The 18,683-nt window shown below is 42.5% G+C and overlaps 1 protein-coding gene across 1 annotated transcript; it reads right to left on the bottom strand.

Moving 5' to 3' along the window:
• Positions 1–600: 600 nt before the first annotated feature.
• On the bottom strand, positions 601–7,823 carry rgmd (RGM domain family, member D). The gene is made up of 3 exons (XM_034081674.2): positions 7,620–7,823; positions 4,331–4,842; positions 601–2,631 (listed from the first exon to the last, which is right to left on the bottom strand). The coding sequence occupies exons 1-3, from the start codon at positions 7,711–7,713 to the stop codon at positions 1,939–1,941; spliced, it is 1,299 nt and encodes a 432-aa protein (XP_033937565.2). The 5' UTR covers positions 7,714–7,823; the 3' UTR covers positions 601–1,938.
• Positions 7,824–18,683: the final 10,860 nt, after the last annotated feature.

An 18,683-nucleotide genomic window follows, 5' to 3' on the forward strand; every position in this document is an offset into this window, starting at 1 on the left:
CCCTACAGCTCACACAGGCAGCCTGTCAAAACTGTCTGTGTGAGCTGGCAGGCCTTATGGACTGAGGACCCCACCAGGACACATGTGGCATTACAAGCATACACTTTGTAAAACACAGTATTAGTTATTCAAATCTTTCCAGTTTTGCACTTCATCTTGAGCCAGCAACTGTACATGTGTTGCCATATTCCTTCCAGGTACAACCCCTGGTTTATAAGGGCAATGAAAGCACAGATTCAAGCTCCGTTCACAATTGACTTTGATCTGATGTAGGGCAGCATACTACATCGTTTTTTATCTTCATGGTGTCAACTTGTGCAATAAACACATGTTAAAAGACTGAAATATTACACTAAAGGTTTTTTTGACTAAGTTGAATGAAAGTTACATTTTAAAGTTTAGTTTTCTTATGATACTATCATCACAACACTTCATTTTATGTATGCCTTTTGTGTTCAGTTCATTGTTGATTTTGTTCAAAATTATGTAATGAATTCATTTTTGTATTTAAGCAATATACAGTAAAAGCAGAACCGAGTACTTAAATATCGGTTTATTTATAGTCGTTTTGTATTTCATTTTATGTTCAACGCCTCGCCAATTCCAGAGGAAAACAGACCGTTGTCAGGAGTGTCCAACACTTTATTACAGAAAATTACAAACGCATATTAGTTTACTTTTCTTACAATGTCTCCAAATAACCTACTAAAACACAACAAATGTAAAACATTACAGTTAAAACATCTATACACAGGCAAATGTACACAATATAAAACACTTATATACACTCTTTTAATATATTATTATATAAAGATTTGTGTTTTTTTTAACCTTTTTTAAAACTGGAAGCCAGACAGCTTGAAGAGGGAGTGGGTGTTTCCTCAATGTCGAGGAAGCCATTATTTCAAGGATACTACGTCATCGAGTGCTGCCGAAGAACTGTTCCAATGTCCAGCATACTTGGAATTCTAGGCCGGCGTACTTCGTTGCGAGAAATTTCGAGGCTGCACATGTGTAGACTCCACGGTCTTAAAATCCCCACAATGCTTTGCACACGGACCAATTAACAAATCTTTGGCAGAAATCACGCTCCATTTAAGGCGAGGCCACATATTACGCACACCTGCACACCTGTTCCACCATTCTTCGTTTTCCGAGGCTAGGAGGGATTCTTGCCTCGCTTCTGAAGCATCTGACTCGGAGGTACATGTGCTACCAAGCTAGCCTCCTCGACATTGAGAAACACCCCGAGTTTCACAGATGAGAACTGTTGAATATCGAACTGACACATTGTATATTATGGATAGGTAGTTTTTACATACAGTTGTTGGATCCTGTGCACTTAGAATACCAACTTCCTGAAATAACAGTTGAAATAGACATAGAAATAACACTTGAATGCACAAAACGTTAAGTGCTATTGATATCACTGGATAATACAGAATGAAGAAACCACAATAGGCGCTCTGCAGAATAACTGTTAACATACAGTTTGCAGATACATGTGCAGCTTCATACATGGTGGAGTGTTTAAAGGTTGTGCACCGATGACCTTTCTATTTACATTAAAACACAATGCTGTTGAACTGCCATGACATCAGCACACCCATTGATGAGTTGATAAAGATTGGTGTAAAGTTTACCAATTACCTGAAACCTGTAGTACTGGACCCAAATCTGACTATTTTAATGTGTTTCTGTTTTTTTACAACTCATGTGACATGAATTGAAAAAATACCATCTTTATGTCAAATCCTTCAAATGACAAAAACTGAAAATATCACAACATTCACAAACTGCCCTACCCCCCAAAAAATACAAATGTATAGGTCTGCGCTCTAGTCACTCTTTCCTCAAGCTGGTAATGCTTCCATGTTCTGTTTGTCTCCATGTCTGTTCTTTTTTTCTTTCTTTTTAAAATCATTTATATTTAATCTTTTACCGAAGTAGCAGAATGAGGAGTACGAGTGAGAAGAGGGAGCTGTGGGCTGCTGCTGCAGTGTGTGACGCTACTCCGTTGTAAATTCGAGGAGTCCTGGGGGAATTCTGCCTCAGTTTACTCGGCGGCAGCGCCTTTAAATCCTCCAGAGCCCCGTAGGCTGCCAAAGAGAACTCAGGGTCTCCTGTGGTCAGCAAGTCAAACACACAGGACTGAAAGTACACGTCCTCCACCTGCAGAGTCTCTCTACACCTGGCTGTGGCCCGCTCCACTGTGTAGACCTGGTGAGGGGGCCGCAGAGGCCCCAGCTCTGTGTTGGTGCTCTGCAGGCGGGGTTGCTGGCTCTGAATGCCCAGCGTGTGCTCCTTGATGAGCTCGTTGCGTGGGCAGCCGTGCAGGCATAACTGCAGACCGCCATTGTCCTCCGTAAAGTCCAGGGTGTCCTCTGGCATGCGGATGGCAAAGGTCAGGTAGCTGCCCACGCGCCGAACGATGATGGAGGTGCCGATATAACGGGCCTGGATCCTCACCTGCCGGCCCACTCCTGAGCCGCCGCGCTCTACGATGGACAGGCTGCCACTTTCACCACCACTGCGGCTCCCATCCTGAAAGGCCAATGGCAGATCTGCTGTGGTGGCCTGGTACACCTTCTGATCTGTGCAGCCTTGGAAGAACTTGAAGATCACAGTGATCTGAAATTAGAAGAAAAAATATGATCAGCATTGAAAAGCCCGATCCCAGCATTTCACAATTGAATGTGTCGGTTTGAATAAACGTCCGTACACTAAGAAACCCATCCTAGCATTAATGCAAAGATGAGCAGTGCAAATATGCCATAATTCATTGAAAAAGAGCAGTACCAGTCAAAGCCACAAGGTGGCAGCAGGAAACCAAACATTCTTGAATGCTGTGGTAGGTGTTGATGGCAAACACTAGCCTTTTATTTTTAAAGAGTGATTGCTATCACTGGTCCACTAGATATTATACAAGTATAGAAACTGTTCGAATAAACCACAATTGCAACCATTGTGAGGTTACCTAAAACAAATGAATACAACTGCAAGCATAACTCCACTGAATGTTGGCTCAAACAACACCGTTTCATAACAGCCTCAAATCCTCATGCATCTTCCAACACTTCTACTCTGGCACTCGCTGACTGACTGTGATTTGTATTCCAGCTGAGCTTTGAAAAATTGGGGCCTAACCTCTGTTTCTTCAAAGTATCTTGACAAAGCGGTGGCTGTGGTCACGTTTACACTTACGGGGATGCTGTATTTGATGGATGATTTCCTGTCTTAAGTCCGGCAGTTGCAAACAACTCTAAAAGCATGATGGGGGCATGCAGGTGCTGGCACAGACCCACCCACACTACAGGTTTGCATCAGTCTCTGAACACACTGCCAATGCCTTTGATAGAGTTTGTTCTGAGATCCATCGTATAGCATTCTCAAATTGCTGATATAACATTGGTTTTGTAGGGACAACACTTCCTGACAGTTGGAAAAAAGCTTGATAAACCTTTTTTTCATGGACATGATATATGTTTGGGGAGCCCTATATACCAATGTGACTTTCAGCACCAAATACAGAGAGATGATAACAAATTTAGAGTATACAAAATGAGACTATTTCACTAGGCTAATAAAAAACCCAAGCTGCTGTCCAATTATTCCTTTATTTTTCCACATTATCAATATTTACTCAAAAAGCACCCAGTTAATTATTTGACCAGAGGGGTGAAAAAACATTCCAGATCGTGGCGGTGGAGGAAAATGTTTGAGTGAGCCTTAATCACTACCATATGACCACCCATGTGTTAAAGGTAGAGCGCTCAAGCATGTCTGTGATTCAACACCGCTGAAGGACTCCCCTCCTCTCTCTTTTCCCTCATAGATCTGAAGGAGCTCCAAGACAAGAGGAATGCTGGGGGCTCGAGAGGCACCGTGGAATGACGATTAACTTCACATGTTGATACTTTATGGCAATACTCGAGCAAAAAAGCGAGCACTCAAAAAACGCCTGCTAATTTGCCGTTCGTTTCAAATTCAACGATAATCAGTGATTGTTCCTAATGTTGTTGTAGGTGAGAAAAACTCCCTCCTACCAAGGGTCGCAAAACTATTTACAGAGGGGTCCCCGACTTTGTTCTTGGTTTCTTTGCACATTTTTCTTGCGAAACGTTTGAGATTTACCTATGACAATTGACATGACAATTGTTCCATCATGACTCAGTAAATCATTTTAAATATAAAATGCGGAAAAGCCTGAAAGTCCTCTCTTTGGTTCAACATATTATGAATCAGAAACCAGAGTATATTTGGCATTTCCCCCCAAAAAATAAAATCAATGGACTGATCATTGCATCGCTTACACTCCACACATCCTTACCTTGCTGGTTGCTGTGGCGCTGGAGCCTAGGACCACAGGCACATTGGTCACCTGCACCGACAGGAAGCGGTTGTCAATCAGAGGCCACGCCCCTTCCACCTTGCAGGTCTGAAACTCGTCGCGGAAAGTCCGTAGGTGCGGGTCTCCGAATAATCCACAGTGGGCATATTTCTTCTGCTGTCCAGCTGAGCCCGACATGAGGACCCGGTTCTCATAGTCGCACAGCTCCGACACGGCTGGCCGAGGTGTACTGGGGACCTTGGCGGAGGAGGTTGGCCCTTCGCTGGAGCAGTTATGCTGAGAGAATAACTCCTTAATGCGGAAGACGGCCGAGTGGTAGACCAGGTCCCCCCTGCAGCTCCTCGCCTGCCGCCGGGTGCACAGAGCATAGGCCCTCAAGGCGATGCAGTAGTCCACATCCATAGCCACGTCCTCCTGCAGACCACTAGAGGGGGAGGTCGAAGCCACATACTCTGAATTGCAGCGCTGGATTCGACACTGCTGGCAGTGAGCTGGAAAACAAAAACAAAAAGCATCAACATTTTGAACCGAGTTCATTAATGCATCACAATTACTGTGAAGTGAACCAAATGTTTGCTTCTCTTCTCATTGTCATCAGTTACCTCCCTCTCTGCCCAAATGTTGCTGACTAGTTCTACCGATCTGAACAAAAACATGTTTTCTACAAATAAGATCCTTAAAAAACAATGTGACGTTTATGGATATATTACCTCGGCACAAACGTTCCCACTATCAAGTTTACCTCATTCAGGAGAGCCATTAAAACCCAAATGCGTGAGCTCACGAGGCCATGATCCCACACTGTGCTTTGGAGTCAGTCAAATCTTATTTCCTCCAACCAACCCTCACAGAAATAGCATGTAGCCTCTCTGTAGGAGGAAAACCAACCTGTGTTAGTTTGCCTGAGGGTGTTGAATGTGGTTTGGCTGTTGCCAAGGTAATTGAAGTGCGTTAAGCTACAGTTCATGGCACGGCAGGGCTCGTGTGGGGGGGGGGGCAGATTACTTCAAGAGGAGCATCCCAAAGAGTCACACTTGTTCTGCAAACGGGGGTCCACTCCAAACTGGAAGCTAGAGGGTGGCTGGTGGAGGCAGCAGAGCACAGCACAGCATGTTATATTTGGGTGGTAACAGCTACATTTGGGGTGTATTGTTCATATGACTTACAAGTGGGATAATTATCATTTGGAAAAACAAAGAACTACAGCTATTTTTCTTGTATCTAAAAGTGGATATAATTTATTTTACAGATTAGCAGCAACCGCAACACATCCCTCACTCTTCCTGCATAAAAACAAATCAGTTGCAACAGACTCATCTACTATTGCAACAGAATAATCTCCAGTTTGCTCCAAAGCCCCATCTTATCTCCCAACAGTGCGTACAAAGACAACAAAATAAGCACAGATATTTCACACCAGTGCACCCAAATACTTTTGCACCATTTCTTCTCTTTCAAATACGTCTGATGCGCTGAAGGGGCACATGAGAGATGATTAATGCAACTCACAGTCTGCACTTTAACACAGGCTCTGATAAAAACGGGGATGTAGTGTGAGAGGTCAAGTTAGAGGCATTCTGCATCCCTCCTCTGAATTCCAACAGACCTCTCCCGCCTCGCTGCGAGGTCACCAATGTCTGCTGTGATTGACACTTTCGGACAATCACTGCCTGCACAGCCATCAACAACTGTACATCTCCCCAAAGGACCTTTATGATCTGGCACTTAGTAGACTACCAAGTGTGGGGAATATAGAAGCAGAGAAGGAACAAGCTAAATGGCCACACAGACAGTATTTGTAGATTATATTAAGAGCTAGAGATAAAGACACTTCCTAATGGCTTGGACATCGTATGAAGGTTGCAAACTAACATAACTTAATATTTGTATTTGTTGCCAGCTCATAATGACTACAAAACAAGGCTGAAAATACGATATAAAGTGCTATTTATCATATTGATTGCACCCGTACACTAAGTATAAAGTTATTATTTACTTGACTTTAACAAACCTACATTATTCCACCAAGCATCCAGTTACCAAAAAGTACCCGAATAATAGAGAACCTGAGGTGTCTTTTGTTATCAACATGTTATCAGGTGTATCAAGATATGAAGTTTTGCAGTTCAAGCCTTAACAAATGTTACAATCTGTTATTTTCTATTACTTGTATATCTAATGATTGACAACTTCTAAGAGGGTGATTTTTTGTTCCCCTTAATTTTAGAAAAAATACAAACGTCAGACATTTCTATATTAAAATAATGTAATGATCGTACTTGTATTTAGACGGCAATGTTGAAAGAATATACGTTTCAGAATAGTTCCCAACTTTAAACACATAACTCCCTAGAGAAAATGCGTGAAGTGTTTCAACACACACTTTGGAAAAACGTATGGGAAAAGGTCCACGAAGTATAACATAAATCAACTCCAAAAATCCAAACACAACATGCTCTTGGGATGGGGTGGGGGTTTCTGATCTCCCCCGGAATAGAGGAGCGACCAACACGTTCAGAGGCCAAAAAGTTGGAGCCCCATGCATGGTAACGAACAAAGTTAATAAATGACGCATGAATAGGGGATAATACCATGGTGCCCTAAGCTTTGCAAAGGACTAAAACAGTCTAACCTAAATGTTAAAGTTGCCCTCAGGACTTTAACTGGGACTGTTTGGTGTCCGATTTGCAGCATTTTCTCGGTAAAAAACAAGCTCCCTAGTTTTCTTTTGCTTTGACTGCGGGTGCTGGATGCCTGTTGCTAGCGAGCTATGCTAACTCGGAGCTAAGCCGTATCTCACATAACTTGATAAAACTATAGCAGAAGCGGTACAAGTGCTTTGTTAAACGTGGTAACTGTAAAGCGGTTCTTGACACATTGTTTGGTGTCGTTGTTTTAAGCGAGAATGGTTGGAAATATGTTCAAAAAGACGTCCGTAAAGTGAGTCAACTCGTGCTGCTCGGCTAGCAGCGATGCACAAGTGTTGGCTGGAGGCTGGGAAACAACAGGACTTTACTTTGTCCCCGCAGCGGACGGAAAACTTTCAAACAAAGTGCCTTTCTCCTTCTTTTAAACACCAACACACTCAAAACCTAGGTTGTGTGAGTGAGGAAACTTCCAAGCTGTTAAAGGGTTTTATTTCAGCCACACAACGGGAAGAAAAAGTTAACTTTTTCCACCTCCATTGCGAGGAGAGCGGGACTCAGCTTGGCAATGCATGCAGGAGAGGAGTGGAGGAGCACGGATTTTGAAAAAGCAAACAACTTACCTGGTCGAAACAGCAGCGACAGTAAAACCATCGTCAACGTTACACAGTCCAAAAGCTGCAGCTTAGCCGTGATTTGAAATCCGCTTCTCCCCATACCAATCCATTCAGTTAGAATGGAGTTCCTCGACTGCTTCTCATCGACGCTGCGGCTGCGGGAAATCAGACAAAAATTCGTCTTCCTTACCAAGCGCTGTCATTCAAAAGGGGCCCCTGTCTTCAGGGCGGCTCTACGAGGGAGGGGTCTAAAGTGTAGACGGGGCCCAGAGGTGATTGCTGGCCAATGAAACCCTAATTATTCACTAACCGCTTTATATTTACATGTTGTGGCAATTACGGGGATCAGGACAGAGGAAAAGTGCATTCAACAACAGAAGGGGCGGTATGAAGTTATAATTGCCCTGATTATAATTAAATATCACAGGGTGTTGTGTTTATAACAGTGTTATAACCGCCCTTTTATGTGTAAATATACAGAATATATTTGCTAAGTTTTAAACTTAGAGCAATTCAGTATTCAGAGTTGAAACCGACTAGTACACATTTTAACTCTTTGCACTACAAAGCACTCGGGGACAACTGTCTTTACCCCCCACTCACTCCCTACACCTCACGAGGACAAATGTTTTTGTGTTTTCAGCATTAAGGAGGATACTGCCACCTCTTGTTTTCTCACTCCAGATTTAGAGCTCAAATACTAGTTTGTTTTCACAATGGTGTTTGCAAATTCACTAACTGGCAGATCTTACTTTGTTTATCTAGTGAATATGCTACACATACAACCAGATGTAATTATCCTGACTGAAAAGCAATGACAAAGACCAAGGGGAATTATAGTGACAACCATATATGGGATTGCCTTCAATATACTGATTAGCTTTTATAGTTAAGCTGTTATTTTCTGCTTCACAGTGGTGTTTTACCTGCCGAAACAAATAGGCATTGTCTGTTTTTGTCACTTCAGAGAAAATACTCTGACATGATTCTTTTCTCTCTGCAATTTTTAGTGTGCTATTCATTTTTCCATTACATTTTTTGTTAGCAACTTGCTTGTTACTCTTTTCCTTTTGTGGCCAACTTTCCATCTCTCTCACCTCCTTCAACGACACTCCGTCTTTCATTTACACAGCTGCTGTGAGGCCGGACCATCTGCAAGGCACATACACTCACCGGCTTTCAGCCTTTTTCCTGAGACACTTCTGTGTTTTTGTGCCATGCAAATAAAGAAATTGAATGCACTTAGCAATTTCTGACTAAAACATTGAGGTAAAAACAGTCACAGTTTGCATGCTTTTCAGAGTTAGAATAAAAGTTAAAGCTTTGTTTTGGTGCAGCTGGAACATTTGGCTTGAAGCTGTGTGTCTCCCTCTGCGCTCCCTCCTGACTTTATGAGGGATAAGTGAACCCAGACAGTTATTGGATCACTGGTTTTTCTATACACATGCAGGCTCCTCCGGCCACACAATTGTGTGATTCAGGTGGCCTGTCAGTCTTGTGAAAGGTCTTCACAGGCCCATGTTGATGTGGGGCTGATATATATAGTGCAGGGGGAAACGAAGACAGCTCAACCCAAGTGGAACGTTTGGATTGTTCTGAGCTGCCAGAAGGGCCTCTGTCACACTGGATCCAGTGTGCCAAGTGTATCCCCCCAGAGGGCTCTACCTTACTCTGTTTGTTCAGCTAATTTTGGAGGCTTGGTTGGTTGATCTGCTTTATAGCTGCACTTTATGGTCAGATTTTAAATCTCACCAAACAGGTTATACTTCTTATTCCCTATGACAACCCCGACAGTGACGCAGTGTAGAAGGCAGTTATATTGATGGTTTGGACATATTTACAGCAAATTAAAATGAAAGACTCACCTGTTACAGTGTTTTTCTTCAGGAGTGAGTGATGACATTTCCTGCAAAAGAAAAGCTATGGTTTACGTCAGAGTATCTTGCTGAAGATAAGAATATGCTCAGTTTTAGATATAGTGAAATAAATAAAACATCTCCATGGCTTAAGTGTAAAGGCAAAAGAAAACAGAATCAAAGCCATAGTTGTTCCCAATAAGCTGCTGTCCACTAAATGAACTGAGGTTCCACACTGCGGGTCTGAGGACCACTGAAGCAAACAGTTAATTGATCCAGGTGGACGGTAAGGATGAATTCAGCCCATGAAAGAAACTCAGAGACCGCCTGTCAGGCTTGATGGGCGGAGAAAGAGTTCTTTCTTCCCATGTTTCCTTATGAGCGTATTGCATTGCATGACCCAGCAATATGTATATACTACCAACTCCAAAACAAGTAAAAGTGAGTGAGAGAGAGCGAGAGAGGGAGGGAGCACTACAAGAGTGTATCGGTTAAAACAAGGCATATTTCTTCTGCTCACAGTGGGTTACTTGTTCTGGTACAATAGAGAAAAAAAATACTTAAGAGGGCGTTTCTACGGACCTTAGAGGAGTGTTTAAGTTTTAAACATATATCTGACAGAGACCATAACAGAGGATCTTAAAGAATTGCTTCATGATAAAAACTTAGAAATGGTAGAGAGTGAGAAAGAAAGAATGGTAGAAAGGGGGGAAGGGAGAAGGGAGAAGGAAGGGGGAGAAAAAGAGGGATTGGGTTTCCTCTGACTGTGTGTCTGGGCAGCTCCACATGTTCCTCATTAAGGTCCTCACACTGTGGGACCAGCTCCACACCGGGATGCTTGTTTTTGTTACTAGGCCCAACGTGCTGTGGTCTGGTGGAAGCCCGAAAAACATGGCCAGTCCAGGACCATCTTTTCAGCTCACTGTCCTCAAACCGAGGAAAAAATAACTGCATTGACCAAACTATGTTAACCACAACATGGTCAACATGCAGTGCTTTTTGAACACCTGCTGACAATACGTTTACATAACCTACATAATACCTCAAACTAAAACATTTATATTCAAATATATTCTGATAAATGATTTTCCTTTTACTGCACTTTTTAAAAACATTTTCATGTTTAAAAGAAAATCCTAACTTCGCAATCCTGAACCATTGGTTCCATTTCCCTATCAGTAAGGGCTATAAACCCTAAACAATTTAGTTTTACGGAAATGCAATGTTTACAAAACAATATAAGAGTACAGTTGCAGGAAATTGTTGATGTGTCACGCTTCTGGTTTTGGTTCAATTTCATGCCCATCTAGATTCGTCAACTGAGACATGTATCATGTTTCTTCTGGGGGCTGATAACATCAGAGATTGGGATCAGAAGTAGCACGCGCCCTCTGAAGCCTCCGCTAGCACCACACGGTTGCAATATAAGAGACAAGCTTATTGAATTTTAAACAGGAACCAGAGCAAATTGTTTTTTTTACTGAGGGCCCCTGTCTGAAATGAAGTGGCCTATTGCCCAGCTGAGACGGAGAGTGAGAGGGAGATGGAGAGACTTGCAGAAAGCATGTGTGTCTGGTTCAGGCCTCTTGCTGTTAGAGGGGATCTGTTATCTCAGCAGAGATAAGGGAAGCTGTGGTGTGAGTGTATATGGGGCAGCGCTGATAGCATCTCATCTCAAGGATCCCACTTACGGCACCCTGATTGATAGCTGACAGCACACAAAGGGGGGCTTTTGGAGTGTTTTTATAGGTACCCCCTTTAATTGGTATCCATGCAGGCATCTGTTTACTGAGTTCCTTTGGATCTTTGTCTTTGAGTAAACAGGAATTATCACACTTGCATGTCATCTGAGTAAAAAGTCGACCAATCGGGGCCCTGCTCTGCCAGAAACTTGAGTGGTAACAAACCGAGGATATACTTTTATTCATTTGTTTTTACAAAATAAGTTAATGTCTATTGTATATGGTATGGTATATATTAAGTGTCTTGACCACACTGACACAAACTCCTCTTTTCTTACTCCCTCCTTTCTCACAGAACAAATGTTGACACAGCGTCAAGCCCTGTGCTCATGAATAGACAGTCAACTGACAGGTAACCCTAGCTCCAGGGTCGCAGGGTCACCCTGGCCTGATGAGGGATGATGGGTAAAATAAATGGAGAGCAGGGACCTCTGATGTCCTCAGCCTAAAGGGAGAGAGTTCAGGCCCATGTGACCTATGACCCAAACCCTGCATATGTGTTTGTTGGTGTGAGTTTTCAGGGTTAAACCTCTCCCCATCTTAAATGCTCCAATAGTTTTCTTCTTCGTTTTTTTTACATTTTCTTTCAAAGTAAAACATTGGGTAGCAGCAGTTCAATGTATCGCCTCACTGGGCCCTGTGAAGCGTATTCTAAAGCACAACTGTGTTTGAACATGCCTCGTCTTTCTCTCTTCATTACGACACTCCCATGCTTCCGCCTTCCAGTCACCCGAGCCATGATGTTTTATGGAAACAGGCAACAAATTGCTTTGTAATGACCTATGACAACTCTCTTAGCTCTGAGAAAACTGAAATGCTAGCAATACTTCTGCACCTACCAATTCAGGGATTACTTTTCTAAACTTATACTATCATCTTATAATGTTTCCACTTTAAATGATTAAGACATTTTGTGCAAATGTCTTATTTCATTTTTAATTCTACCTTAGATTTATTTTCAATTTTAAATGTTTGTTTTATTAACTTAGAACAACTCAGACCAATAACATTAAAAGGCTGCTAGCCAAATGCTAAAAGCAGTTTTTACTTGCATACATTTGACTTAAGTGTTCAATATATATTCCTGAAATGTATCCTCCTGCATTTCAATAGATTTGAACAGATCTGTGTATGGGGAATCATGGTAATGTTGTATAGTTTGGATTTTAAAATCCCTTCTCAAACTTTGATCCCGATAAGTTGCTTTTTAAAGCTGGTTGAAGTTTTTCCGCTGTGTGCTCTCAACCGTTTGCCCTTAACACCTGACGGCTCGGGGCTTAATCTGCAGATGCATTTGTGATAAAGCGTGTCCTTCAGTTAGTCTGCAATAGTTGGTATTTTTTCTGCCACGGCCCTCCCAGACAACTGCCGTGAACCAGGAATAGATAGGTAGACAATAACTCATGAGTGTATACATTTAGCCATTCCTATCTACCAAATTTCAGCCAAGAAGGCATTTGGAGAATGTTCCCTGCTGCTTGAGCAGATTGAAGGCCCTGAAACATGGAGAAACATGGCAAGAGTGTTCACTTCTACCAATCAAGTTGGATTGACTCGCAGCTATGTACTGGACGCAGATCTGTTAGGTGGAGAAACGTCCACATAAAAGTGCTGGGAAATTGATATGGCAGTTTTTTCCCTCTTAGTTTTTTTAGCAGATGTTTCTTAACATTTACTTTAAAGAAAAGCAATTCCTTATATGGCTATAAGCGATCACACTCTAAAGATTAAAACAACCCTTCACCTGCTAATTGTCGCCACAAGGTGTTAGTGGATAACGATAATACAACTCAAGACAATCATGTTTAGCATTTCACAAAGTAAAAGTCAAATTCAAAACAAGCACACAATGTTTCTATCAACATCATTTTGAATTCATTATTATCTGATGTTCAGGCATGTATGAATGTGAGGATGAGAAGAAAGGAACTTACCTTGGATCAGTGTGTTTGTTCTGTCTTGTGAACTGGAGCACTGCTCTGACTGGAGTTTGAATAAGCAGACGTTGTTAACCCTTGCTCCCTCTACAACTTCAGCTGGCCTACTAAGAACTTGGGCAGCTACAGGGACAGATAGCCATTGGAATCAAGGCACATGACAACAGCTGTCTGTTTCAAGAATCGGCACTTTGATTAGAGTAGGATGGTAGTGAGCGATGTGGCCTAATTCCCACATATCTGGGTAGGGCACTTCTGAGAAGAGAGAGAGGGAGAAAAGCAAAGCACTGAATGGAAAAAAGATTTAAGCACAATCACATGCGTCCATATTCTGCGACATGAACACTTGCAAACACATCCACACTTCTACTACACTTATGCTGCTTGTGTTCATAGGCTTAAAAAGCATGTGTCACACTTGGAACGCTTCCCATATTCTCTTAAAGTCCATCAAACACACAGACAGAAGGATATGAGTGCAGCCGACCATTGGCCCCAGTGTAAGCCGAGCATGTGTCCAACGTGAATGAGACCTCTGTCTGTTATTATGGTCGATCCTCATCCACTGCTACCCCAGCCCCACCCCTCTGCTATCTGGTTCTCTCCTTTTTTAAAGCAATTCTTTATGTGTTTAGGCTTTACTTTTGTTGTCCAAACACCCGGGACACCGCTGTTTATGCTTGGATACAATCACCAAAACACTATGAACCCTCATCTTCACCTACATCCAGCTCTTTCATGTGGCATCACTGTAAAAGCATGATATGAGCAGAATTCGCAAACAAGAGGGATCATGCCCGTAATGTGTGTTTGGTTATCAGTCGGCTGCTGCAAACAGGCCGAGGAGATGTGAATGTGATTAACCTTGCCAGACTGACTCAGCGCACTCGCTCCGGGATATAAGCATGCGTTCTTGGTGATTTATAGATGTGGAGTAGTCAGCCACAAGGCCTCGGGCTAAGGGAGAGAGAGAAAAACAACAGTACTTAATTCAAGTCTGACAAATATTCTGCAGGAAATCCATACAGACTGCTCCATCAAATCTTTCAGACCCCCTGGTTCTTCCACAGTTGTAAATTGCAACTTGTAAACTCAAAGGTTCCACATTAACAAAGCTGAAAGAAGAAAAAAACATTGTCTGCTTTAGTTTACTTTATGAAGTAATACACCATACTGTTTCTGTCTTGCCCAGACAGCATTGAAAATGCATCTTTGCGAGCTCCCTGGGAAATGTGCCTTGGAACAGATGTGAATTTCCAATAAAAGTGATTCTTAATCCTGCACGCATTTTTTAAAGTTGTGAAATTGCAAAATACCTCATAGGCTGAATATGATTCACCCAACATTGTTCTTTCCTCCCTCTCAGAGTTAGGTCTGTCTTCTGAGACGAGCAGCTGTTCACGCAGACAGCTGCATCGGCCATTCATTGTAGGCGAGAGGCAATTAAAAAATCAACTCAATGTTGTGTTTCAGTTGATCCATTGCTATTTCTACATATAATCCCTCTCTCATGCCTCCCCTCTCTTTTACACACACACGCACCCACCAGCCCTTTCTCAGGCACACACAAGTACTCATGCAAAGAGTCAAAGAGTGATGATGGTATGAAGATTCACTGTTTTTCCAAAGGCAAAAGCCTCAAATTGCAGCGTCATGGCACCATTGGATTTGAGGCATTATTGAGGCCAGAGCTCAGAGGAGCCATGTAATCTCCAATACTTACCAGTCCACACATTTTTTCCATATCTTGGATATCATGGAGGTATGCGGCCACACAAAGTCTGACTGGCGTCACAGTGGCATTCAGTGGGGAGTTAAATCGAGCTAAGGCTATTCCCTGTGCCACAAGCACTGATGCATTCTCGTAGGACTGTGCACACGTAAACACACACATTCACACGAGAGCTTGCATGCCCAGTTGCGCTCCTTCTTCCACACTCACACATGCACACACTCACAAATGGACACACACATTGTCCATGCCTCCAGTTGTTCCCTCCTCTCACGGCACACAGCAGGTGTGAGGCGGAGGCTGATAGAGTGGATAAGGGTGGGGGTGGCAGGGTGATCTACAGCTTTTCTATTGTTTCTAACTTATGTGTGTGTGTGTGTGTGTGTGTGTGTGTGTGTGTGTGTGTGTGTGTGTGTGTGTGTGTGTGTGTGTGTGTGTGTGTGTGTGTGTGTGTGTGTGTGTGTGTTAAATGTAATGAGATTGAGCCATTGGCCATGCACTTTGTCATGAACAGCACAGCCCAGTCTCAGTTATGATACATGACATAATTAAATTCACCATATGTGAAAAGATTAATATTCTGATCATAATGGTTTATTATGTTAAAGTTTGGGGCATTTTCAGTATTGTACACAGAGTAATCCCTCTACTCAATCATCCATAATACTCATCATCCAACATGGTGGCAAACAGGCTTTACTTTAGCCCTCGGTCAGCTTCAGGCCCACAGAGAGCGATGGCCTTGGGTGAAAGGACAAGCTTGTGCTTCAACAAATCAAAAGCATCCTCAAGCTGCCACAGTAGGTACAGCAGAGGAGAGGACACTCACTCACTGACTCAGAATCACAAGTCTTGCAGTAATGCAGGAGAGCAGCTTCCAATTTTAGGAAATTGCAGAAGCCAGAAGGCATGAACTACTAAGGACTAAAATGTGATCCCCTATATGAAATATAGTTGAGTTAAATGTACCAGATCTTCTTAAGACCATAATGGAAGACATCAAAAGATGGACAGTAAACTTCAACCCTGTGGGGAAGAACTGAAGCTATAACATTAATATTTTACAGAGGCTGGGTTTTCTTGTACCACTTAAGTTACCCCCAAGGAAATCAATACGTGATTCTCTGGCTTCCTATGGAGAAACGTCAACATATGAAAGGGAATGAACCCAGCGAAATAGAAATAGATATTTACTAATACTACATTCAATTCAAGGTTCTTTCTGCATTGTGGCCTATCCTGGTGTGAGACGGATTGGGAATGTAAAAAATAACACCGAAAGGATTATCCACTGTTTCAATTTGTAAAAGTTATTAGAAATGAAAATATGGTGCTTTTCACTTAATAAAAAACATAGTTTGGGCAGAAAACGAGTCATGTCTTCTTTAAAAAATATAGCAAACATCGTCGTTTATAATGCATATAAAAATGGCCATTGCGTAACCAATAATTGTTCATAGTTTACAGTATGGCCTTCCTATCAGTCAGTCTGATGGACCCTGAGACTTTATTAGGTCTTGGGAAAGCTGGGTTACGCATTATTGTTTCCCTCTAAATCTCTGTTGTTGTATTCTGGAGCACTTCTTAGCATTTTGTCTTTTAAGATAAAAAAGAGAAATAGCAGAAGCAAGTGTTTGTAGAATCTTATATCAGGGATTAGCCCATTTATTGTTGTGATTTAAACTAATCCATTGCAAAGAAAGACGATACTCCGTATAACAATAACATGATCACTTTCCAATACCTCCCAAGCTTCACTGAGAATAGAGAACTTTTTATTTACAACATGAAATGATGAACAGGCAATTCTTTTCCAACTCTCTGGACAAGTAAACATCCTCGCTGCTGCCAGCTCTGATTGATTCTCAGTTGTAGACGCCGAATGAGGTCAGATTTTATTTCTACAACTTTAAGTGAAGTGTGGGAATATGATTATCGAACCATGTTTTAAAAGGGAATTAATAGTAGCCATAACCTCTCTTTTAATATTGACAGCATAATGTTCCAATAAAGTATGTCAAATGGTGAGATATAGTAATAATTGTTGTCACTTTACCTAAATGGTAGTAATATGCTGTATTATCTAGGTCTTCTGTTTCTTTATCTTATCTCTGTGCATTATTCCTAGCAAGTGACATCACTCTGTCAGTGCAGAGCATCATTTCAAAATGGCTGGTGCACAGGCAGACCATTATACACATTGAATAACAGGCTTTCCCCAGCTGTGCATTCACTTGTCGTCCCACACCATTACTACATATCTTCAGAAAGCTCTCTTCCTATTTTTCTGGGGAGACGGGAAGTATGGATCATATGGAGTGGTGATTTCTGACTTCCTCTGGAGTCTTGTCTAATGATTGCTGGGGATGAAGGGGCCATCATCTTTCCTGCCCCCCCCCCCCCCCCCCCCCATGCTATAGCACTTCCTGTCTGCCACATGTGCGCTGCAGCAGCTACACTTTCTTCTCTCAGTCAAGGAAGAGTGGTTGAATGAGGGAGCTGCCTATAACGGCTCGGACGCACTTAATTTAGAATATTTAGAGAATCATGGACTATAATTTGGCCTCATATGTGTTCCTGTATCCAATCAAACATTTCTTGGTCTCTTCCTCTTCGTCGTCGTCGTCGTCGTCCTCCTCCTCCTCTTCCTCCTGCTCCAGACAGGAGCATTACAGAGTAATAGCAGTCGGCTAGGAGCGCTTTCGTAATTGCCTGGGCTCATGTGCTGTGGAAAGCCAGGGCAGGGGCCAGCGGCATCAAAGCCTGACTGATCATTCCTCAGCCTCCCTCCACTGGAAGGGGGGACAGAGGAAGAGGAGGGGGGAAGAAACACAAATACAGATGGACAAACAAACCAGGGGAAGTCAAAACTGAATCAGATGTGGTGATAGCAGTAGATGGACAGATAGACGGAAGAATGGGAACAAAACAACCTTTAACCGAATGTTTTCGCTTCTCCTCCCACACCTGTTAATATTTAACAAACAATGGGGGCTGCGCTGCATGAAAAAATAGGAGAAGAAGAAAAACAAAAAAAGTGATGTTAAGGTGACATCATGGATTATTAAGGTGGGGGTGGGTCTAATAAGGGCCCGGCCTGGCCTGGTCGGTAAAGAGGGCAGGAAACTGAGGCAGGAGCAATTTGAGAAGCGGAGGCCTCGGCCTGCAGCTGTGCACTCACTTTTTCTCTCCCAGCTACACAGCTGCAGGATTGACAATTCTGCAAGTATTTACCCATGACCTCTCCTCTACTTCAGAGTCCAATACTTGATATTTGACACATATGTTACAAAAGAATATACAGAGGAATCTCTAATCAAGTGTTTTGTGAAGGCAAAAATACGTTTACTAAAACATTTTGGACGCTATTGGCATCTTTTTCCAGAGCAGTTTGAGTCAACGGAGCAACTTATTTTGTATTCATGTCATGTGTTTTTCCATGGAGACATTATAACACGAGCAGCAGCAACATGGAAAACATGCAGTCATCGCAGCAGATGTAGTCCAGGGCGCACAGATTAGTAAAGACTACAGTAAAACAATAATGTGAGGATTTATAAGAGGCTGTTGAATGATGCTGCTGCACCACACACTGTGATCAGAGTCACGCACACAGACAAAGAGATCCCTGCAGATTGGGATGCTCTACTTTTGAACTACGTGTGTGTGAGTGTGTGGAGGCGTGTGTGCAGCATCGTGCCAAACAGAGAATTTATCTCTGCGATCTTTTTATTGGCTTTCTTTAAAGTTGCCATGTTGTGAGCAGCTTTCTCCTTTGAAAAGATGTGCTGCTTGCAGTGTCA

The sequence above is a fragment of the Pseudochaenichthys georgianus genome, chromosome 4 (genome assembly GCF_902827115.2).
Source record: "Pseudochaenichthys georgianus chromosome 4, fPseGeo1.2, whole genome shotgun sequence".
Taxonomy (NCBI): domain Eukaryota; kingdom Metazoa; phylum Chordata; class Actinopteri; order Perciformes; family Channichthyidae; genus Pseudochaenichthys; species Pseudochaenichthys georgianus.

Coding starts and splice junctions, on each gene's coding strand:
- rgmd (XM_034081674.2), bottom strand. CDS start 7,713: ATGGGGAGAAGCGGATTTCAAATCACGGCTAAGCTGCAGCTTTTGGAC. Junction 4,843..7,619: donor GTCGCTGCTGTTTCGACCAG/GTAAGTTGTTTG, acceptor TTTGTTTTCCAG/CTCACTGCCAGCAGTGTCGA. Junction 2,632..4,330: donor GCGCCACAGCAACCAGCAAG/GTAAGGATGTGT, acceptor TTCTAATTTCAG/ATCACTGTGATCTTCAAGTT.